Genomic DNA, 19,427 nt, shown 5'->3' on the forward strand with positions numbered 1-19,427 from the left:
TCTTCATGTAGCTGTACTAATTTACGAAGCTGGTATTGCCCATTGGAGTGTCTGGCTGTGGAGCCAAGGATTAGGAGTTTAAATGCCCACTGTGCCATCCAAAAAAGGGGACAGTCAAGGTCACTTGCCCAATTACCTTGTGCAAATTGCACAATCCAGAGTGCCACCAGAAGGAGGGACTGGTAAATCACTTCTGAATACTTTCAAATGAACCCTTAGGAATGCTGTGATTGGAAATGGAGCTGAAGCAGCATTAGAAATATGGAGAGGGACAGGTTGCCAATGGCACCTTTCCTTCTGAGGCAAACACCCCAAGGTGTTAAATTTAAAAACATTAAACATGTATTGATAGTTTAAAAATACAAGACAAGAGTTTCCAGTTATGGCTGTTTATTCTAACAGTAGCTTGGCATATGGTTTCAGTTTTAACCTTCATGCAGCTTTACATTTTAGAAAAAGTACAAGAGAAGTCAATTTTTTTATTCCTATTTGTTTGTTTGCTTATTTACCCTGCCTTTCTCCTAAAAAAGGACCCAAGGTGGTTTTCATAATTAAAAATACAATGTTAGAAACTAAAAACACTAAATTACTCAAATATTAAAAATGAATTCGATAAACATTATATTAAATATAGTAGGTAAAAGCATTAGTAAAACAGATTTTGAAGAACAAAAATCCAAACTATCCCATTAAAAAAAAAAAAAAAACACCAACCACTCTCTTAGACAGCCACACACAAAGGAAAAGCCTCCCCAAAGAGAAAGGTTCTCACCTGCTTGCAGAAGGACAGCAAAGATGGAGCCAGCCTGGCCTTCTATGGAAGGGAGTTCCAGAGTATGGGAATAGCGACAGAGAAGGCCCTCTCCCGCACCTGTGAAGGTAGTGGGATCGAGAAAAGCCTCCCCCGATTATCTTAACACCCAGGAATGCTCATCAAGTGAGATGGAGTCTTTGAGATAGCTTGGACCCAAGTCATTTAGGGCTTTTATAGGTTAAAGCCAGCACTTGGAAACAGATCTTCGGCCGGGGGTGCTTCTGTGACAGATGGGTTATATATATAGTCTTTGCTATTATGTGTTACAGTAAATACTGGTGTAAATATTGATCCTGCATCATCATTGGCCACTGGGATTATTGCTGCAGGTCCCCAGTATTCTTGGTGATTCATTAGTTTGATTGGTTTATAGGGGCATTGGATTTATAGCCTGGGATTGGAGTCCTGGGTCCAGCTTCAGTCTAAGCAAGAATCATCTAAGTGCTTCAATTAAATCTGAAAGGCCATCTGGTTAAGTATGTAAAATAAAACTGACTGTCTTGCATGTTTCCTTAATCTCAACTGGAAAATAACATGTTTTTATTTGGGCTTGGTTTTTAGTGATTTAATTGGATCAATAAGCAAATGAGAAATATGGGCCATCTCTCACTGGTGGTTATTATGCTGTGGTGATTACTGTATTAATCATATGTTCAGTTAAAGGGCTGTTAAAAAGAGAGCCATTTAATAGAACATTTTTAGATTACAGTGATAATGATAAATGAGCTCCCTTGCCAGCTTAAAATATTAGAGTGAAGTTAAATCCAGTAGTAGCTGCCATAGTTCAACTAAGCTGCCAGGTTTCCAGAGAGAGAAGTAAAATCATGCCTCTTTGGTTGTTTTTGTTTCGTAGCAGCTATACTTGTTTGTTCTCTTGTTCTTTGTAACTCCTTGAGGCTGTTTAAACTCTATGTATCAACGGCTTTGGCATGTTTACATCCTTCAGATTATTTTCTGGAGAACTGGACAAGGCAAATAGGGGAGAATATATTTTGTGCATATTGATTTTCTGTTCCATGCTGAAAAACGAAGTCTACACATTGCAAAAGTGTCTAGACTGGGAGGGGGAGGGGAAATCTGAGGATAACAGGCCACATGTAGCCTCCCATCCATTTTTGCATTTCCCCAATGTCTACCCTCTCTCACTCAAAAAAAAAAAAAGGTTAAAAAACAAAGAGAATACAGGAAATGTGAGTCTTGCATAAAACAAGGCATGGGGTTGTGCATGTTTTCCTGTTGCCTACCAAGAAGGCCTCCAGAGCACAGGATTGGGGGTACCATTTGCAGGCAATTCCATTTTCAGTTTTTGGCATTGGCAGCATGTGACGGACAGCAATTTCAGAAGAAGGATTGCCCCTGGTCTCACCAGCCCTGACCACCTCTGATCTAGGCAGTAAATAAATAGTGCAAAATGCACATTAGGTGTAATGCCATATTAATAGGTATGTTGTTTTAAGAGTGATATCTAGGTATTTAAATTCTTTAGATGTGATCTTCGTTCAGGGCACTTTTGAATAATTCACATTAATACGTGAAATGTTGAGCTCCTCACTACTGAAGCATGGCCAGGCAGAAAGCAAGGTTTTTGTTGCAGAATTTTGGATTTCTAGTCCAATTCTTCTAACTTTGCAACAAAAGTGCAGGGATTCACAGCACAGAATAGCTTCAGGTCCCCCAATTTAGTTCACCTCTTTTTCCCATCAACTGGCACTTATAAGTCACATTGAGACATTGCTGTAGTTAGAGAAAGAATAAATTGTTTTCATTCATATACAATTGAATGGATCAAACATCAAACTGACAAAAAAGAGGAACTGCTTTTGAGCAAAAGGTGTCAACAGGCCTTGTTTGCTTCCGGCAATCTAAATCGAAAGAAAAAAGAAGCTCTTAGCAGAGAGGCACGGCTCTCTTTGAATTCAGAGGCAGGGCATGAACTGTTGATTAATGCTGGACAGATTAACAGTCACCCCAGCCCCAGAAAGATCTCCCCCAGCCACACCTACTAAAGGCAGCATGTGAGGTTGCAATAAGTCTAAAAGTCTGTGTCTGAACCGAGGAGGTCAACTAGTGAGAGGAAAGCCCCTTCCTTCCACTGGAACTGGAAGGAAGACTTCGGTCTTGTATTTCATATGAGCTGCTCCCCTTCTGTAGGGCTCCAGTTTGCTTTCCTGCCTTGTGGACTGAGACATGTTTGTTTCTAGTTCCTACTGTGATAGAAGAATCATTTTTTAAAAAAATGCATGCACACCCTTCAAACCATTGGACAGTACTACAGTGCTGCGCAAGGATGTGAGTCAGGTATTCATCCTTTTGGTGTACAGGAGGATGTTCCAGTTGCTACCCTTTTATATCTGTATCTTCTCTCTGCTGCCACTTGTTCCCATCTTTGGCCATTAGGAGATACTGGCAAAACATTACATGAAGACTAGGAGGAAGAGCTGTGAAGTCCTGTGACAGGCAAATGGTTGTTAACCCTTTTCTTGACATGGAAGCCACAGCAACCACCCATCATATCCTCCTTTCCAGCTCCAGCTCAGTAGATAACCAGAGTCTGCTTCAAAGAGGAACATTGAGTAGTGCTTGCATCAGGCTGGTTGGCACAGTGTGAGGTTAAACAGCCCCCACCCTCCTCTCTGTCCTCCTCCTCCTCTTCTTTGGAATAGAAGGAACTTCAGAGGTTTTTAGAGCAGCCATTAAAAGGGAGAAACCATGCGATGCACCTGAGGAAGACCAAAAGCTTAAAAAAGTCCCCAGCTAAAACCTGAAGCCGACTAGAGGGGGGGGGGTCCCACTTGGAGACACAGCAGAACTTGTTCTTGCACCCACAGCAAGTGCTGTAATATGGGGCACCATGGGTGATAAGGCCCATATTTAAAATGCAGGTATGCTTATTCAAGAAGAGCCCATTTATCACTTCCACCAGAAAAGGACGGTTTGGGTACAGGTTTTGGTCATGCCTCTCACAGCACCATCTCCTGTGTGAATGAGACAGTCTTTTGCCTCTCCCATTTAGCACCTTTTTCATGAAAGGCTCCAGGGCAAAATAAAGAGGCCCAGAAGGGCCCAGAGGCCCATTCTGTCTTCTTTCTGTCCCCACAAATCCAGAACCCCTTCCCTCTCATCTGAGAAACAGATAGTGAGGAGGAAGAGGCAGGGTGGATTTGATTTATATCAAATCGATTTAAATCATGATTTAAATAAAACTTTGGATTTTTGACATTTTTTAAAATTAAATTGTGATTTGAATTGATATTTTAAAAGATAGTTGATTTTTATCCACCGAGAGGGCTTGTCAGATAGGTAAAAGCAACAGACAAGCCCTGGAAGGAAGGAAGAGAATCAGCATCAAAAGTGGTTGGTATGGAAGGAATTATGGGGGTATCTAGTGAAGATTCATCCAGATTTCCCATGAAAGTTGTTCTTGGTTTTTCGTTGGTTTGTTTTTAATAATCCCAGACTTCTTCCTTAGAAGAGGTCTTTGCAGAGCTTCAGTCTGTCTCGGTCCTGACACCAGGAGGCCCCTACAGGCATTGCTCAGGAACCATCCAGACTGCTAGATTCCTGTCTGCATAAACATGGTGCTGAAATACCATTGCTTTGTAACTTCTCACCTGCCATGGTAATACATCCTTGAGGAGAATGGCTGGGGATAGGGGTGGGGGCTTGAGCAAACAGAACAATTTTGCATGAATTGATTTCAGAGGAGGGTGGACCATGAGAAAGAGAATCTTCATTTCTGGTGTGAAGCATGTACTAGTTCTCAAGCATGACCTAGTTACCAACATGACAGCTGTATTGATCCATATTGGTAGGGTAGGATAGCTGTACATAAAATGGCATATGTTCTTTTTAAATTATAATAATAAGCTTAGAACTGTAGAGCTGGAAAAAAAAACCCTATGCATCATTGAGTCCAACCCCTGTCTTGTTAGATATGAAAACTGGCAGAGATGTCCATTTCACATTTGACAGTCCAATCAAAGCTACTCTATATCTAGAAAGTGTACATGAGATTGTGGCCTTAATATATGTAACATTTTTGCATATGCTGAGATTCAAACAGCATGTTTTAACATTGGATCTTTTTTATTTCTGCCAGGAGAAACAGCAGCATTGCTTGCTCTTGTATGTTGTGTGTTGCTAGCTTTTGGTTCCTATCCTTGGAGGGAGGGAGGGATGTTTTCTTTCTTAATTTCTTTCTGTCCGTCCGTCCGTCCGTCCGTCCATCCATCCATCCATCCATCCATCCATCCATCCATCCATCCATCCATCCATCCATCCATCCATCCATCCATCCATCCATCCATCCATCCATCCAATAACCTGGCTGCCATGTTCTGGACCTGCTGAAGTTTTCGTATCGGCCTCATAGGTAGCCCTCCATAGAAAGTATTACAGTAGTCTATTCTTGAGACTACCGCCGCATGATCTAACATGCTGAATGACTTGCTGCCAAAGTTTTCACATCAAATATCTAGAATGTATGCATTGACGTTTCATAAGTTTAGTCCGCAATAATATTTAAATGCAAAGGAGGGGTGTGAGAGGTTCTAAAAAATCAGAAATATAGTTGATTAATGGTTGGAATCTGTTTGCATAGCTACACCACATGAAGGTGATTATGTTATCAGCTGTGGTGATTTTTTTAAAATACTGTAACACGTTTCTGCATACCCCGGTCCTGAGGTTCTCATGGGATCCCTTCATACTATGTCCCTCCCCCTCCGTTTGACGAAGGGAATTCCATGGGAGCCTTGGATCGTTCCAAAGGTGGGGGACACCTTAGTGTGGAAATTCACACTAAAAATGCAGTATGCTACATACTTAAATACACCTTTACTTGTGTTATTTCACCATTTGCTCAACCAAAGAATTCTCAGGAAGTTGCTGAGAAGATACCCCATGACTGAGTAGCAAAACTCTAGTAGCAAAACTTGAAACATACATTTGCAAATGATATTTGTCAACAGGCTGTCATTAGGGGAATGCTCTGCATTATTCTCTCCAATTATCTTTGGCTATTTTGGATTTCTGTGAGAGTTAATCTCAGTGCACTTAAGAAAGATAAAACGTTACTGCTTTAGTCATGCCTACTTATCTCTGTATTTTAGAAGCTGAAAGATAGCAGAAAAGAACATTGTTTACAGTTACTAAAAGAGGCAAAGGGGGGGAGAGAGAGAAAGAGAGAGGATACAGAACTCTGCATGCCTCTTTGTCCTTGTTGTTTAAGGTAAAGGTAAAGGTTCCCCTTGACAATTTTTGTCCAGTCATGTTCGACTCTAGGGGGCGGTGCTCATAGAGCCAACGTTTTGTCCGAAGACAATCTTCCATGGTCACATGGCCAGTGCGACTTAGACATGGAACACTGTTACCTTCCCACCAAGGTGGTCCCTATTTATCTACTTGCATTTGCATGCTTTTGAACCGCTAGGTTGGCGGGAGCTGGGACAAGCGACGGGAGCTCACTCCGTCGCGTGGATTCGATCTTACGACTGCTGGTCTTCTAACCCTGCAGCACAGGCTTCTGCGGTTTAGCCCACAGCGCCACCACGTCCCTTGTTGTTTGCATCTGTATATATACAGTAGTGGAAATTAGTGCAGGCGACTTCTAGAGGTAAGGCCACACAAACCAACACTTGAGAACAACCCCCCCCAAAGTTTTTTTAATTAACAAAAAAGCCATGCATGTTGCTTTTTAATTTGAGAAGCCACCCAATTTTTTTTAAAAAAAGCTGTCCATGCTTCTGCATCATCTGCGAAGAGGAAGTCCCGTATGCATTTCAGTTGGACTTTGGTCCTCGCTCTCAATCTAGAGAGATTAAAGAGCTTTCCGTCTGATCTAGTCCGGAGATAGACACCTTCTATGGAATAAGAGTAATTTTATGTTAAAGCAGAATTAGCAAAATCAGATTCTGATGTTTCTCCCCCCCCCGCTTTGCTCATGCCTGGTATCTGTTTTCTGTCTCCTGTAGAAAGGTTTACAATAGAACTCAACACTGAACAGAGGCTATTAATTACTGTATGTGAGATGTAACCACACATCCAAGACTCATACAGCAAATGAATATTTAGAATGTTGTTGTTGCTTAATCATTAAGTTGTGTTTAACTCTTCATGACTCCATGGGCCAGAGCACGCCAGGCCCTCCTGTCTTCCACTGCCTCCTGGACTTGGGTCAAGTTCATGTTGGTAGCTTCGATGACACTGTCCAACCATCTCGTCCTCTGTTGTCCCCTTCTCCTCTTGCCTTCACACTTTCCTAACATCAGGGGATTTTCCAGGAAGTCAATGAAGCAGAAGTAGATGTTTTTCTGGATTTAGAATGTACTAGTTGCGAAATTGATCCATGATTTCATTTCATTTCCCTATGTCTGATGAAGTGGATGTGTCCACAAAAGCTCACATTAGTTAGTCTTTAAGGTGCCACATGGTTTGGTTTGGTTTGATTTATTTGTTTTTTTCCTGATACAGTTAAATCCTGTTAAACAAAGCATATTTCTGTTAATATATTTTGACAGTGCATTTATTAGAATTCCTGACTATGAAAAAAATGTGAAGGAGTTTCTCCTTTCAAAATTGTATTGAGCTGTATTTTGGGTAAAGTTCATGAACCTGTTTTGCATGCAAGCCTGGCTTCTTTCCAGCAACAGTCTTAAGAGCGGCAGTGGTATTTTTCTCCAGCATCATTTTAAAACTAAGCTTGATGTGGAACAGCTCTTGTGACAACCCATTTCTGCTGCTGATAAGGGGATTTTTATCTGCAGAAGTGGGTCTTGTTCTAAATTGAATGCCTTCTTGTGTGGTTCAAAGCTTGGCACTTGCCTTATTTAGACTGTGAGACAGAAATAAATCCTATAGCAGTGTCTAAAGAGTTCTCTTTTGAAGTCCTGTTCTGAACTAGATAGCTGTGGAAACTAGCTGTGTTGCCAGCTGCTCTGTGACTTGCCTTATTCATTCCAGATGGATTTTTAAATCAATTTACAAATTTCATTTTTTTTTGTTTCCAGTCCTACATGTTATTGACAGCATTGCTGATAAGCAGCTTGTGTACAAGAGTGTGACAGTGTGTTTGGGGGAAGATCCAATCTGTTTTTTGATTATATTAACCCACACGAGTGTAAGAATAATTGAAAAACTGGAAAGATGAATGATGACTTAGGGGGTTGCTGTCAGATCTAGTAAGAGTGTTTGTTTTGTCATTATTTCATTTTTCTGCCTGAGATTGGAAGATGTTTTCTGGGATTTTCTGCATCTTGTGCCATAATAGCTTGGCGGTCTTCAAGTACCAGGCCCTTTGATTTTGGCGACTGTGGTCTTGTGCTGGGCTCAAGTCCCTCTGTCCCAGAAATAAATGCTTCAAAGATCACAAATAATATCATTGCTAGTAGATTATCCCCACTTTTTGTAGAAAGAGCATGATTATCATGTTAGATTTCAAAAGAAATGCACAGAGTGGGTACAACAGCAGCCTTTTGAAGGGCTTGCCGAGGGTAACATTTTAAAGTTATGTCTTCTAATTAATTTTAAGACTATTTCTAAATACATTTTTAATGAAATGTGTCAGGTTTCTCCCCGCTCCCCCCCAGAAAAAGCTCTCCTCCCCGAACACAGCAGAAAGTTATGGCATGGAACAAGTAAAACATTGAGTTAGTATTTAACATTACAGTGAGTAACTGGGATAAATTAGTTTTTAAAATAACTTTTCAAATGCTGCTAAAGACAATCTGTTTGACCCAGTTATTTCCCCATCAGACTATCGTACTGTTTCAGGCGCCAATCTGACCCTAGCCATCTAGAGTCGGAAAAGCCTTGTTGCTTGTCTGGAGGCTTAGTTGTGCCTCAATAGTACAGCTATACTGTACTCTTTTTTTTCCTTGGTTTCACTCAGGCTGTTTATCCAGCCATTGTCTTTCATAGAAGTCAAGCGCTGAAATTTCACTGAATTCTTGTCCTTCAAAGACGACCATGTAAAAGCTAGATATTATTTCTCATTGCTGTCTTTTGAACAGTGTGAGAAGTTCAACCGAGAGGTCACCCTGTTTTTAGTGAAACTGATTAATTCGGAAATAGAAACATTTGCCAGTGTGTTTTCATTCTTCACCTGCACATCTCCTCTGTGCTCTCTTTCCTCTTCTGTTATCTGTTTTTGGGATTCCCCCCCCCCCTTGGGATTCGCTTTGTACAGATCCATCTGCCTTGTTTATCAGTGTGCCAATAGGTGCGGTCCTGAGCCAGCTGGCTTTTTAAATCCAGTCTAGAATTCTAATAGAAGTTCTTTCTCTAAGACAGAGGAAATGAAATGTGACTGAAGGGTGTCTGTGAAATGATGTGATTCTCCGGTTTGTATGGGTTGTTTTTTTTTTCAGATTATGGAAAAGGCAATATATTGAAATATATTTCTGAAATAGACATGTAGACATTTATTCATATAGTTTTTATGGAGCATCTAAACCTACCCAAAGACTATGAATAATAATAATAAAAAGAATATGTGGTTTGTGCACATATTTCAAAAATAATGGTGGGGAGTACCTGTATTTGACCCTGACAGGTTAAAAACAGGGTAAAATACAGCAGGCTGGGCTTTGAGAGAGCTTGAAGGGTTGGGGAAGAAACAAAATAATCCAAAAACTATTCAAAGTACTGTTCAGTGGTCCCCAACCTTGGGCCTCCAGATGTTCTTGGACTACAACTCCCAGAATCCTTCACAACCGCCTCTGCTCGCCAGGATTTCTGGGAGTTGAAGTCCAAGAACATCTGGAGGCCCAAGGTTGGGGACCACTGCTGTAGATGATGTGTTGTCAGGTTGAAACAATGTCCCAAGATAGAGACTGTAAGCTTGTTGCATCAGTTTGAAGTATCAAGTTCCACCTCAGGCAATGCAGGATGAATTATCTTTTTTCATCTCTGTAGACAAAGCATTGCCTATCATCCAATACATTTTCCATTGTCTTGTGTTGAACCATTGATACCTCCTGTGTGACTGGAAGCAGAGGCACACAGAAATATGGAAGTCCCCTATCAGAAGAGCTGGAGTATAGTTAGATAGCTCAATAGTTTAGGTATCTATAGTCTGTGGAACCAGAGGTTGGAAATTTGTGTTTTCTTGTCGGGCTGGCCTCGATGATCCATAAAGTCCCATCCAGCTCTGTAGTTCTAAGATGATGATAATGTAGTTGACATAGTGGGGGGGATTCATTTGGAGCTAAATTAAGAGTATTATCTAGTGTTTAGAGGAAGATAAAGTCCTTGGGTGGAGCAGTCCTTCTTGAAGGAAAGGAGATCACCACACTGTGGCTTCTGATATGTCCCTGTGAGGGTGTTCTGGACATTTTCCATAATCAGCCCCTTGCACACATTTCAAAGAAAAAATGTGAGTATTAGCTTTATTGGGCCACTAAAACATTTAAATTAGGTATGGTAAGGTTTTTCAATAAATCGTAGTCTCAAAATAATGCCAAGTTCCAGACTTGCAAATTCTACCGTGTTTCCCCGAAAATAAGACAGGGTCTTATATTAATTCTTGCTCCAAAAACGCATTAGGGCTTATTTTCAGGGGATGTTTAATTTTTTTCATGTACAACAATCTACATTTATTCAAATACTGTACAGTCATGTCATCTTCCTCTGGTTGCTGCACAATGGTGGAGGGTGGGGTTTTACTTAACTGGGGCTTATTTTGGGGGGTAGGGCTTATATTACAAGCATCCTGAAAAATCACACTAGGGCTTATTTTCAGGTTACTTTGGGGGAAACAGCGTAGATTTCATATCATTGTAAATATTACTACTATATAATTATACACCAATTCTGTGAATATAAATCAGGGTTATGCGCATACAGAAAAAATGATTGGGCTTTTCTTTAAATACAGTATATCACAGAAGTGAATACACCCCCTCACATTTCATAAATATTTTAGTTTATCTTTTCATATGACAACACTGAAGAAATTACACTTGGCTACAATGTAAAGCAGTGAGTATACAGCTTGTATAACAGTGTAAATGTGTGCTGTCCCCTCCAAATAATACAACACAGATGTACATGACTGTATTTGAATAAATGTAGATTGTTGTACATGAAAAAAAAATTAAACATCCCCTGAAAATAAGCCCTAATGCGTTTCTGGAGCAAAAATTTATATAATGGACTGCACATTTACAGTTATACAAGCTGTATACTCACTGCTTTACATTGTAGCCAAGTATCATTTCTTCAGCGTTGTCACATGAAAAGATATGCTAAAATATTTATGAAATGTGGGGGGGTGTACTCACTTCTGTGATATACTGTATATTAACTCCTTGCTGTCTGAGCCTCTTTGCCAAGAACTGACTTGAAGTTACACTAAATTTGAATCCTTCTGCATTCTCAAATCTTCTGCTGGAGGGAACAGAACCCATGTTTAGCAAGTACAACATCCCATCTTCAGAGCATAATGATCTCAGGTAAAAAAACTTGCCAGATCTTTGTAGAACTGTTACCATGCCAAGTAGGCAGCACTCAGCTATGGTCAGCCAGTGTTCTTATATTGTGCACAGTACAGTGAACATGATTCTTGTGTGATATAATGGATAGAGCGACAGACTAGGACTCTGGAGAAGAGGGTTCAAGTCCCCACTTGACCATGGAAACTAACTGGTGGGGCGGAATGGGTAAAACCATTCCTTAAATTACTTTATTTACTTTGAAATCCCTATTAGGGTCGCTATAAGTTGGCTCCAGCTTGAAGGCACAAATGCTCACACACAATGAACATGCACAGTATCTTTGTATATTCAACCGTAGCCTTATTGTGGCATAGTAACATTTAAATGGGGTGGTGGGGAACTTCCACCCACTTTCAAGAGCAGCCTTCCTTTAGAGATAACCTGTTACAGGCTACATAACTGCATGTTCTGCCGCCTTTAGGATATAAAGACATATCTCAGTCTGGCCTTCTAAACTTTTTGTGTTTATTGATTATTGTGATTATTTTAAGGATTCTATTCTGTTTGTTTTTATTAATATGTGTTAGCTATCTTGATCCCTAAGTTGGGTTCCCTTTAGTGGAAAGGGGGTTTAAAATTTAAGAAGTGAATAAGATGGCAGCTGTTATACAGGCCAAAATCCATGGTCCAGAGCTAAAAGTGGGTGAAGTCACTGCCTTCTCTCTCTCTCCCCCACCCCCCACTTTTGTACATGCTTTCTGACTCCTCCCCCCTTGCCCAGCAGGAAAGTGATCCCTTGCAGAGTGAAATTTCAGTATTCGGTCAAATACCACAGGTGGCTCACTGCTGCATTAAAGATTTATCTAACTGCATTAAGAATACCATCTTTATTCTGCTTCAGAGAAAAGTAAAAATTGCATATAACCTTTTTGTAAACTAGACCTGTTTGGATTATTAAACTATAATTTGACTTAAGTTGCTTGCAGAGTTCATGTGAAACATGGAGGGTGTTTGGGTTTCTTTCTCTTTCTTTCTTTCTTTCTTTCTTTCTTTCTTTCTTTCTTTCTTTCTTTCTTTCTTTCTTTCTTTCTTTCTTTCTTTCTTTCTTTCCCTTCCCTTCCTTTCCTTTTCTTTCCTTTCCTTTCCTTTCCTTTCCTTTCCTTTCCTTTCCCTTCCTTTTTTGTACAAACATATTTTAAATAAGCACAGAAGGAAGGAGAATTAAATCAGTGTTCTCTTTCACAGACTTATTATCTAATGGGAAAATAAGTCTGTTTCGAGACAGTTTATGGCTTACACATGGCTTGTGGCTACAGCTTGTTAGCAGATTTCTGTGTCTAGGAGTTGGAATAGCCTCTTTCCAAAATTAATCAGTAACTTTTAATTAATATTAAATAAAATTTTCACTGCTGAGTGGTTCTGTTATCAAAATGGCAAAAGTACCTAACAAAAACGTATATATTGAGTATCCCTCTATTTCCAACATAGTAAACTATGAGGAAATAATACATAATGAAAAGTATAATATATTACTTTATCTCATAAATATATTGAAAGTGTACATATTAAACCAATAATTCATATAGCTTGGTCCTTCCCAGTATTTTTTAGAACTTGGCAGACAAAAGCAGTAGCTTCAAATATCAAAATGACAAAAATTTGGCAGCAATCCTCCAGGGAAGAAAGGAAACTTGTTATTCTTTCCCATTCTGCCTTCCCCGCCTCTTTCCCCACACCACCTTTTCAAAAGCCAGCCTGTTCCTAAGTGACTTTCTCCTTCAAATAAGAAAAATAAATAGTTAATCTTTAGCCTCACAGAAAATTAGATAGCTTGTGTTATCTTTTGAAAATGGAATAATAATATCCATGTTTTTTTTAAATATACAGATAAACGTCCTGTCTCCTCTTAGTTTAAAAAGCCAAATCTGCATTTAAGAGATTTAATTGCAGCTGCATGTGGAGGCATGTTTGAAAAATAATCCCATGATTTCCCATGTAGTGCTTATTTATAGTTTCCCCAGCATCAACACTTTTCACTAGTGCATAAGTGTAGTACCACAGACACCTGCTTCACATACATTCAAAGTACCAGAGAAAGGAAAAGTTACTTTTGAGGGCTACAACTTCTGGAATGCCCAACGAGCCTGAGATAATTGTAGCCCTTTCATATAGCCACATGGGAACTTCCTGTCCTACATCCTTGTGCAAATTTAGAAACCACATGCTTGAATCTTGGTCACAAACCCTTTCTCACTCACTCAGGAGGAAATGGCTGCATCTTCTCTACAGTTGAAACATTCCAGCATGTCTCCTGTTCACCAATTATCCAAGTACATACTACTATGTAACATGAAGGGCCACGAGAGAATACTTGGGGCTATGTTCCATTGTACATTGTGGCATATGAACTGACTCAAAACAGCTTGAATTGGGATGATCAAAAATAATACAACAGGAAAAGAAATCAAAGTGACTTTTAAAACCTGCTTTTTCACTTCTGTAGTTGGCTTTCTTTCTGTGCAATGTTCATAATCTTGTAATAGACCCTTTCTGCTAGTACATTCTATACTGCCTGCAATGTGTTGTTTTTCTTAACAAAGGCTGGCTTTGAACACTAGAAATCTGCTGTTTGCTAGAACGTCTCAGTTTCTTGTAGTGTTTAAAAGAGATAAGTAACCAGGTAACATGATGAGTTCTGGAGATGACAGATATTGACAAGCAAACAATAAAAATGGTTGTCTACCATAATCTCACTGAATTTATTCATGAGGATATGCCTTATACTGTATTGCAATTAGAATCTGTCTTTTTCACATGGAATTCAACTCTTGATCTCAACAGAAAAGGAGCTTTTGTGTCCCTGAATGATTAGAGAGAGAGAGAGAGAGAGAGAGAGAGTGTGTGTGTAATTTTTCTGCACCAGTGTTTGCTTGCTTCTGTGGAGCCTAACTATTCTATTTCTATTACTATATAATAGAGTTCATGAATACTTCTCGGTTACAGAAATCTTGCATCTGACTCTGAAGATGCAAGACTGACATATAGCTCACAATTTGGTAAGCCTTTAGTTCACCCTATTTTCTGGTGACCATATGTGTGATCACAATAAGAGTGATTCCCCCCCCCCCCGCTCTTCACAGGTTGCCCTGCTCCTTTCTGGTATAGTATTAGGGCTACAGTTTATTTGGTGCAGTTTGGAGTGCTCCTGATTATTCCATTCTGTTGCTAGTGCAGGTGGTTAATTTGAACCCAAATAGAACTGTGGGTGGTGTTATCTGAGGTGGCAACCCTGTGATATATTCAATGGGATGTGACATTGAAAAGGAAGATGGCGATATCTCCTTCCTTTATTTAGAATTGACAGAGCACAATTCTAATATGTTGGAGGTGTCTTCAGTACAGTATGGATAATCTGTATCTCATACTAGACTGATGCATTGCTGTAGCACTGTGTCACTTACTTTACTTTACCGAGAGAGAGAGAGGTCACCATGGCTTGTGGAATGATGGCTACAAAAAGAGTGGAGGAGGGGGCAGGGAGGGCAAATGAGTAGTTGAAAGGGGGGTAAATTGGTGCAATCTGAAGAGCTGTCTTAATCCTTCTCACAGGAGAAGATACATTTCATGTGAATGGAAGTATCTCTCAAGTGCAAGAAAAAATAGAACACACCAAAGATAAAAACCTTTTAAGTGTGAACTGGGTCCCTTCAATTTCCCGACCTGGTTGAGCCCTCTGTTACGTTTCATTAAGAGCACAATCTTCTGGAAGATCAAAATCTGCTTCCTGGTTTAGTTCTATTCAACTATTATAGATGCTCTTGAAAAGTAAACTCTATATTTACCCCTGTGAAGGAGCAGTGAGCTTTTCCTAGATGGAAAAGGATCAGCATTTGCATTCTACTGAATGGACCACTTCTTCATCAAATAAAATTAAGGGGAAAATGTACCTCATTAAAACTACATCTGTAAAAGCACACAGTGATCTTCCTTTTGTGAGCGCTGATGGAAAAAAATCATTTGCACATGAGAGGAGAAAATAAATACAGTAGGATCCCCATATCCATGGGGGATCTACCCCAAATGCCTGAAATCATGGATAGTAGTGAAACATATATACAACATACAAGGAGATGGGACAAATGCCACATGGCCCACTTTCTCATGTATTTTATATAGGGCTGCAGTAAACGATGAATAACTGAAATTGCAGCCACTGATCCCTTTCATTTCTGAAGTAAATTCAGTTGCCCATTCCATCTCAGAGCCACGTCTCCTTCTGCCTTAGCGGTGTGTCCGCTCCTCTCCTAAGCTTCAGTCTTCCTTCTCTCTCTCTCCATCTCCCAAACTCTTCTCTGACTGCACGCATAAGCTGCCTCCTTGTCTTGGGGGCTTGCCTCTCCCTTTCTGTAGGGCTGCATGTTCTGTAGGAACCTGGCAACTTGTACATCCAAAGAGGGTCTTTGAAGTACTTTAACCTGAGTGTTTGCAAGAAACCACCCTGAAGGCAGGAAGCAACTAGCTTCACATATCTGCACTTCAAGAAAGTCTCTCTTCTTTGATATGCCAAATGGCACTGTTGTATTGCTTCTTGGTTCCAAAAACATCTCAGTGTCACTTTGTTGCACCTTGTAATGCACTTTATGGAATGTGATAACTGCACATGGGCTGATTGTGTAGCAGATGTTCTCATTTCAAAGTTCTGTAATATTTGTTGACATAACAGGTAATTCACAATTCATAATGTAATTAGGTAACTGTTACAATTATAAGTTAGTGCTACATTATGTTTCATCTTTTAAAGAAAAGTAATAAGTTAATTGATCCCCACACACATTGTCTTGAGCATTTTGTTTGTTGATTCTGATGTTGTATTTGCTATGATATTGTTTTATTAGAAAATGTAACTTCTCAATGAGGGCATACTTTTCTTTCAATTTGATGTCATGTTTAATATCATCAAGATATTTTATTTTTATGATTTTCTTGGAATACACATGAGTAAACTTTTAATTGATCGTTGTAGCTTCCTTTAAGTAGAAGGTTAAACTGGGCACAGACAAAACTTAAATGGCTGTACATCAATAGTGGATCTTCATGAAATCTGTTAGTATTGTCCTATAATCAATAATTTATAGACCAATTTTAATTTCTTGGAACTTTAGGAGTAATACTTTTTCCTCTTTTCATAACAGATTTTCTGGAAAGGTAAAAGGAGCATTTGGGCTAGGCAGATTAATCTGTTCACCCACATTTTGGAGATTTCATTTTCTCTCCCTTATGCTCTAGCGTCTGTTATGCTTCAGTGGTATTTTGCTGATTATCAATTGAGAAAGAAGGCAGAGATTAGAAAGCAGCTACCAAATGATGGGATTTTAGCCAAGTTAAATGCTGGAGATACTGACTGGAAGCTGCCTAGGGTTATTTCAGTTTTACCCAGGTTAGGATTTTAATTTTATTGTTGATTTATTTTCCTCTGTTACCATTTAGAGGAAAATGTAAGGGTGGCTTTCTTCACCCCCATGCAGAGAAGTTATCTGAGTTATCTGTGCCAAGCTGCCTAGCAGATGGTGCTTTAGTAGTGAACAACATCCCTACTCAAGTTATAAGCATATTATGGAGATCTACCAGACTGGTTTGTAAGCCCTCCATGCCTTCCTTGTGTTACCAGCAGCCTTTCACCTAAATGGTGCAGTAGACAACCATCTGTCCATTCAGATTACACTTCAAATAAGGTATCTATCCATGTATTTTGGTATGTCCTTCAATTTTGCCAACTTCTGTTTTGAAGTCAGTAAATGTACGAAATCCTCACACATAGAACATAAGTTCTGCTGCAGTGTGTACCTTAAGTGCTACATGGTTTTAGGGGAAAGCTTATGCATTATTGTGTGTCAATGTTTTATTGTTTGACTGGCATGTTAACAGATGGAGAACAGAATTCATAGGAAATCGGCATATATTATACAAAACATATTTGTAATTCAAGTTTATAGTCTGGTGCTGTAAAGGTACACATAGACCATTTTTGAAGCCACTGCTGTGCCATTTGTCACAGCTGGAGCAAGACTGATGAAACTGGTGATGCTACAACCACTGATAAAACCGCACAACTGAAAATGAGCAGTGCAAAACTCAATGTTTTCATGTGTCTCCTTTAGAAACAGAAATTTGCTGCCCTGCAGGCAGCACAGTAGTTCACGAAGACTCTGACATTCTATCTGCATCATAGAAAGCTGATGACTTTTAGCAACAGAAACCAAAATGTGTAGTACACCCCTCTAGGGATCCAGTATAGTGTCTTTTTCCACTAGCTTTAGAAGTTGCCAGCTGTTAAATCTATTTGGCACCAAGAACTATAAACACTCCTTTTCCCCCCTACAGAATGTGATAAGCTGAGGAGAGACGGCTATAGAAGTTCTCAATACTATTCTCAGGGTCCAACTTTCTCATCCTCTTCTACTGCAATCTGTGGAAATTACCAAGATGATTATGAAGAAATTGGTCAAAAGGTGAGTAAGCAGTGTTTTAAAGAAGTAAAAAAGTAGCACCCAAGTAATCTAAAGTGACTCAAACATAAAACTACATATATGTTTAAGAAACATTTGTTCTCTTCCATAATCCAAACTGATAACCTAGCTCTTGATGGCTGGGCTGTTTTAAAAACACAGTCTTTAAGATCTGTAACTTTAGTTCAACTTAGACAAAAATTACAATGCAAACATCCTTGGCAAATTTCTGCACAAAGGCATTCATTGATTACCAAACAGGTTAGGTAAGTTTTTGTTGCTTTTGTGAAAACTGGAACTATTATCCATTTGTAAATATTGTAGTTCTTTTTAAAGTACAGTGGTGCCTCGCACAACGAGTGCCTCACACAACGATGAATTCACACAACGATGCCTTTTTCTGTTAAATTTGCTGCCTCACACAGCGATGTTTCCTATGGGGGATTTTCACACAACGATCTCCCTTTTCGCTCCTGTAAAAGTGTCTTACAATGTTTGGACGCTGTTTTAAATGATTGCAATGGTTAGTCCACCTCCTGAAACCTATGCAAACTGATTTTGGTGTTGTTCTGACACTTCCTTAATTTATGATGATTTTTTGTTTTTTCTCCATAGGAAACCATTGGACGGTCTGTCTAATGGTTTCCAATGGAAAAAAGAAAAAATCATCATAAATCAACGAAGTGTCAGGACAGCACCAAAATCAGTTTGCATAGGTTTCAGGAGGTGGACTAACCATTGCAATCATTTAAAACAGCGTCCAAACATTGTAAGACACTTTTACAGGAGCGAAAAGGGAGGTCGGGAAAAGGCTCTTTGATCTCCGTTTGCCTTTTAAAGTTCTTCCCGACCTCCCTTTTCGCTCCTGTAAAAGTGTCTTACAATGTTTGGAAGCTGTTTTAAATGATTGCAATGGTTAGTCCACCTCCTGAAACCTATGCAAACTGATTTTGGTGCTGTTCTGACACTTCATTGATTTATGATGATTTTTTCTTTTTTCCATTGGAAACCATTAGACAGACCGTCCAATGGTTTCCTATGGAGAAAAAACAAAAAATCATCATAAATTAAGGAAGTGTCAGAACAACACCAAAATCAGTTTGCATAGGTTTCAGGAGGTGGACTAACCATTGCAATCATTTAAAACAGCGTCCAAACATTGTAAGACACTTTTACAGGAGCGAAAAAGGACTTCGCAAAGGCATTGAAATGTATTGAGTCGGCTTCAATACATTCCAATATAGGAAACATTGTTTCACTCAACGATGTTTCCTATGGGGATTTTCACTGAACGATGGCAATCCATTCCAATTGGAACGGATTAACCGGTTTTCAATGCATTCCTATGTGAAATGGTGTTTCACAGAACGATGTTTCACACAACGTTGATTTTTTTGGAACCAATTAACATCGTTGTGTGAGGCATCACTGTACAATAAATCTGCAGAGTTCACATTGTATTTTATTTCAAGTTTACGTGTTTCCATTAGATGATACCACAAATAAATGACAAGTTCACATCAACAGCTACCTATTTGTACATTGCTGCAGACAACATAGATTTAGTGTCTTTATCTTCTCATTGCTTTTTGTGCATTCTTTCGTTATGGTCTATATAAACTGTATTCTTGCTTTGTGTTCTAAGCTTAATTTCATCCTTGGGCACAATATGTG

General features: G+C 39.4%; 1 protein-coding gene across 12 annotated transcripts in view; it reads left to right on the top strand.

The window, feature by feature from the left end:
- NHSL1 (NHS like 1) overlaps positions 1-19,427 on the top strand; it is a 201,226-nt gene that overhangs the window by 150,278 nt on the left and 31,521 nt on the right. For all 12 annotated transcript variants that reach the window (XM_020777385.3, XM_072996034.2, XM_072996045.2 and 9 more), the window contains exon 3: positions 17,629-17,756. In XM_020777385.3, coding sequence (XP_020633044.3) covers positions 17,629-17,756 — 128 coding nt within the window. The remainder of the gene's footprint in view (positions 1-17,628; positions 17,757-19,427) is intronic.

This window comes from Pogona vitticeps, chromosome 1 (genome assembly GCF_051106095.1).
Source record: "Pogona vitticeps strain Pit_001003342236 chromosome 1, PviZW2.1, whole genome shotgun sequence".
Taxonomy (NCBI): domain Eukaryota; kingdom Metazoa; phylum Chordata; class Lepidosauria; order Squamata; family Agamidae; genus Pogona; species Pogona vitticeps.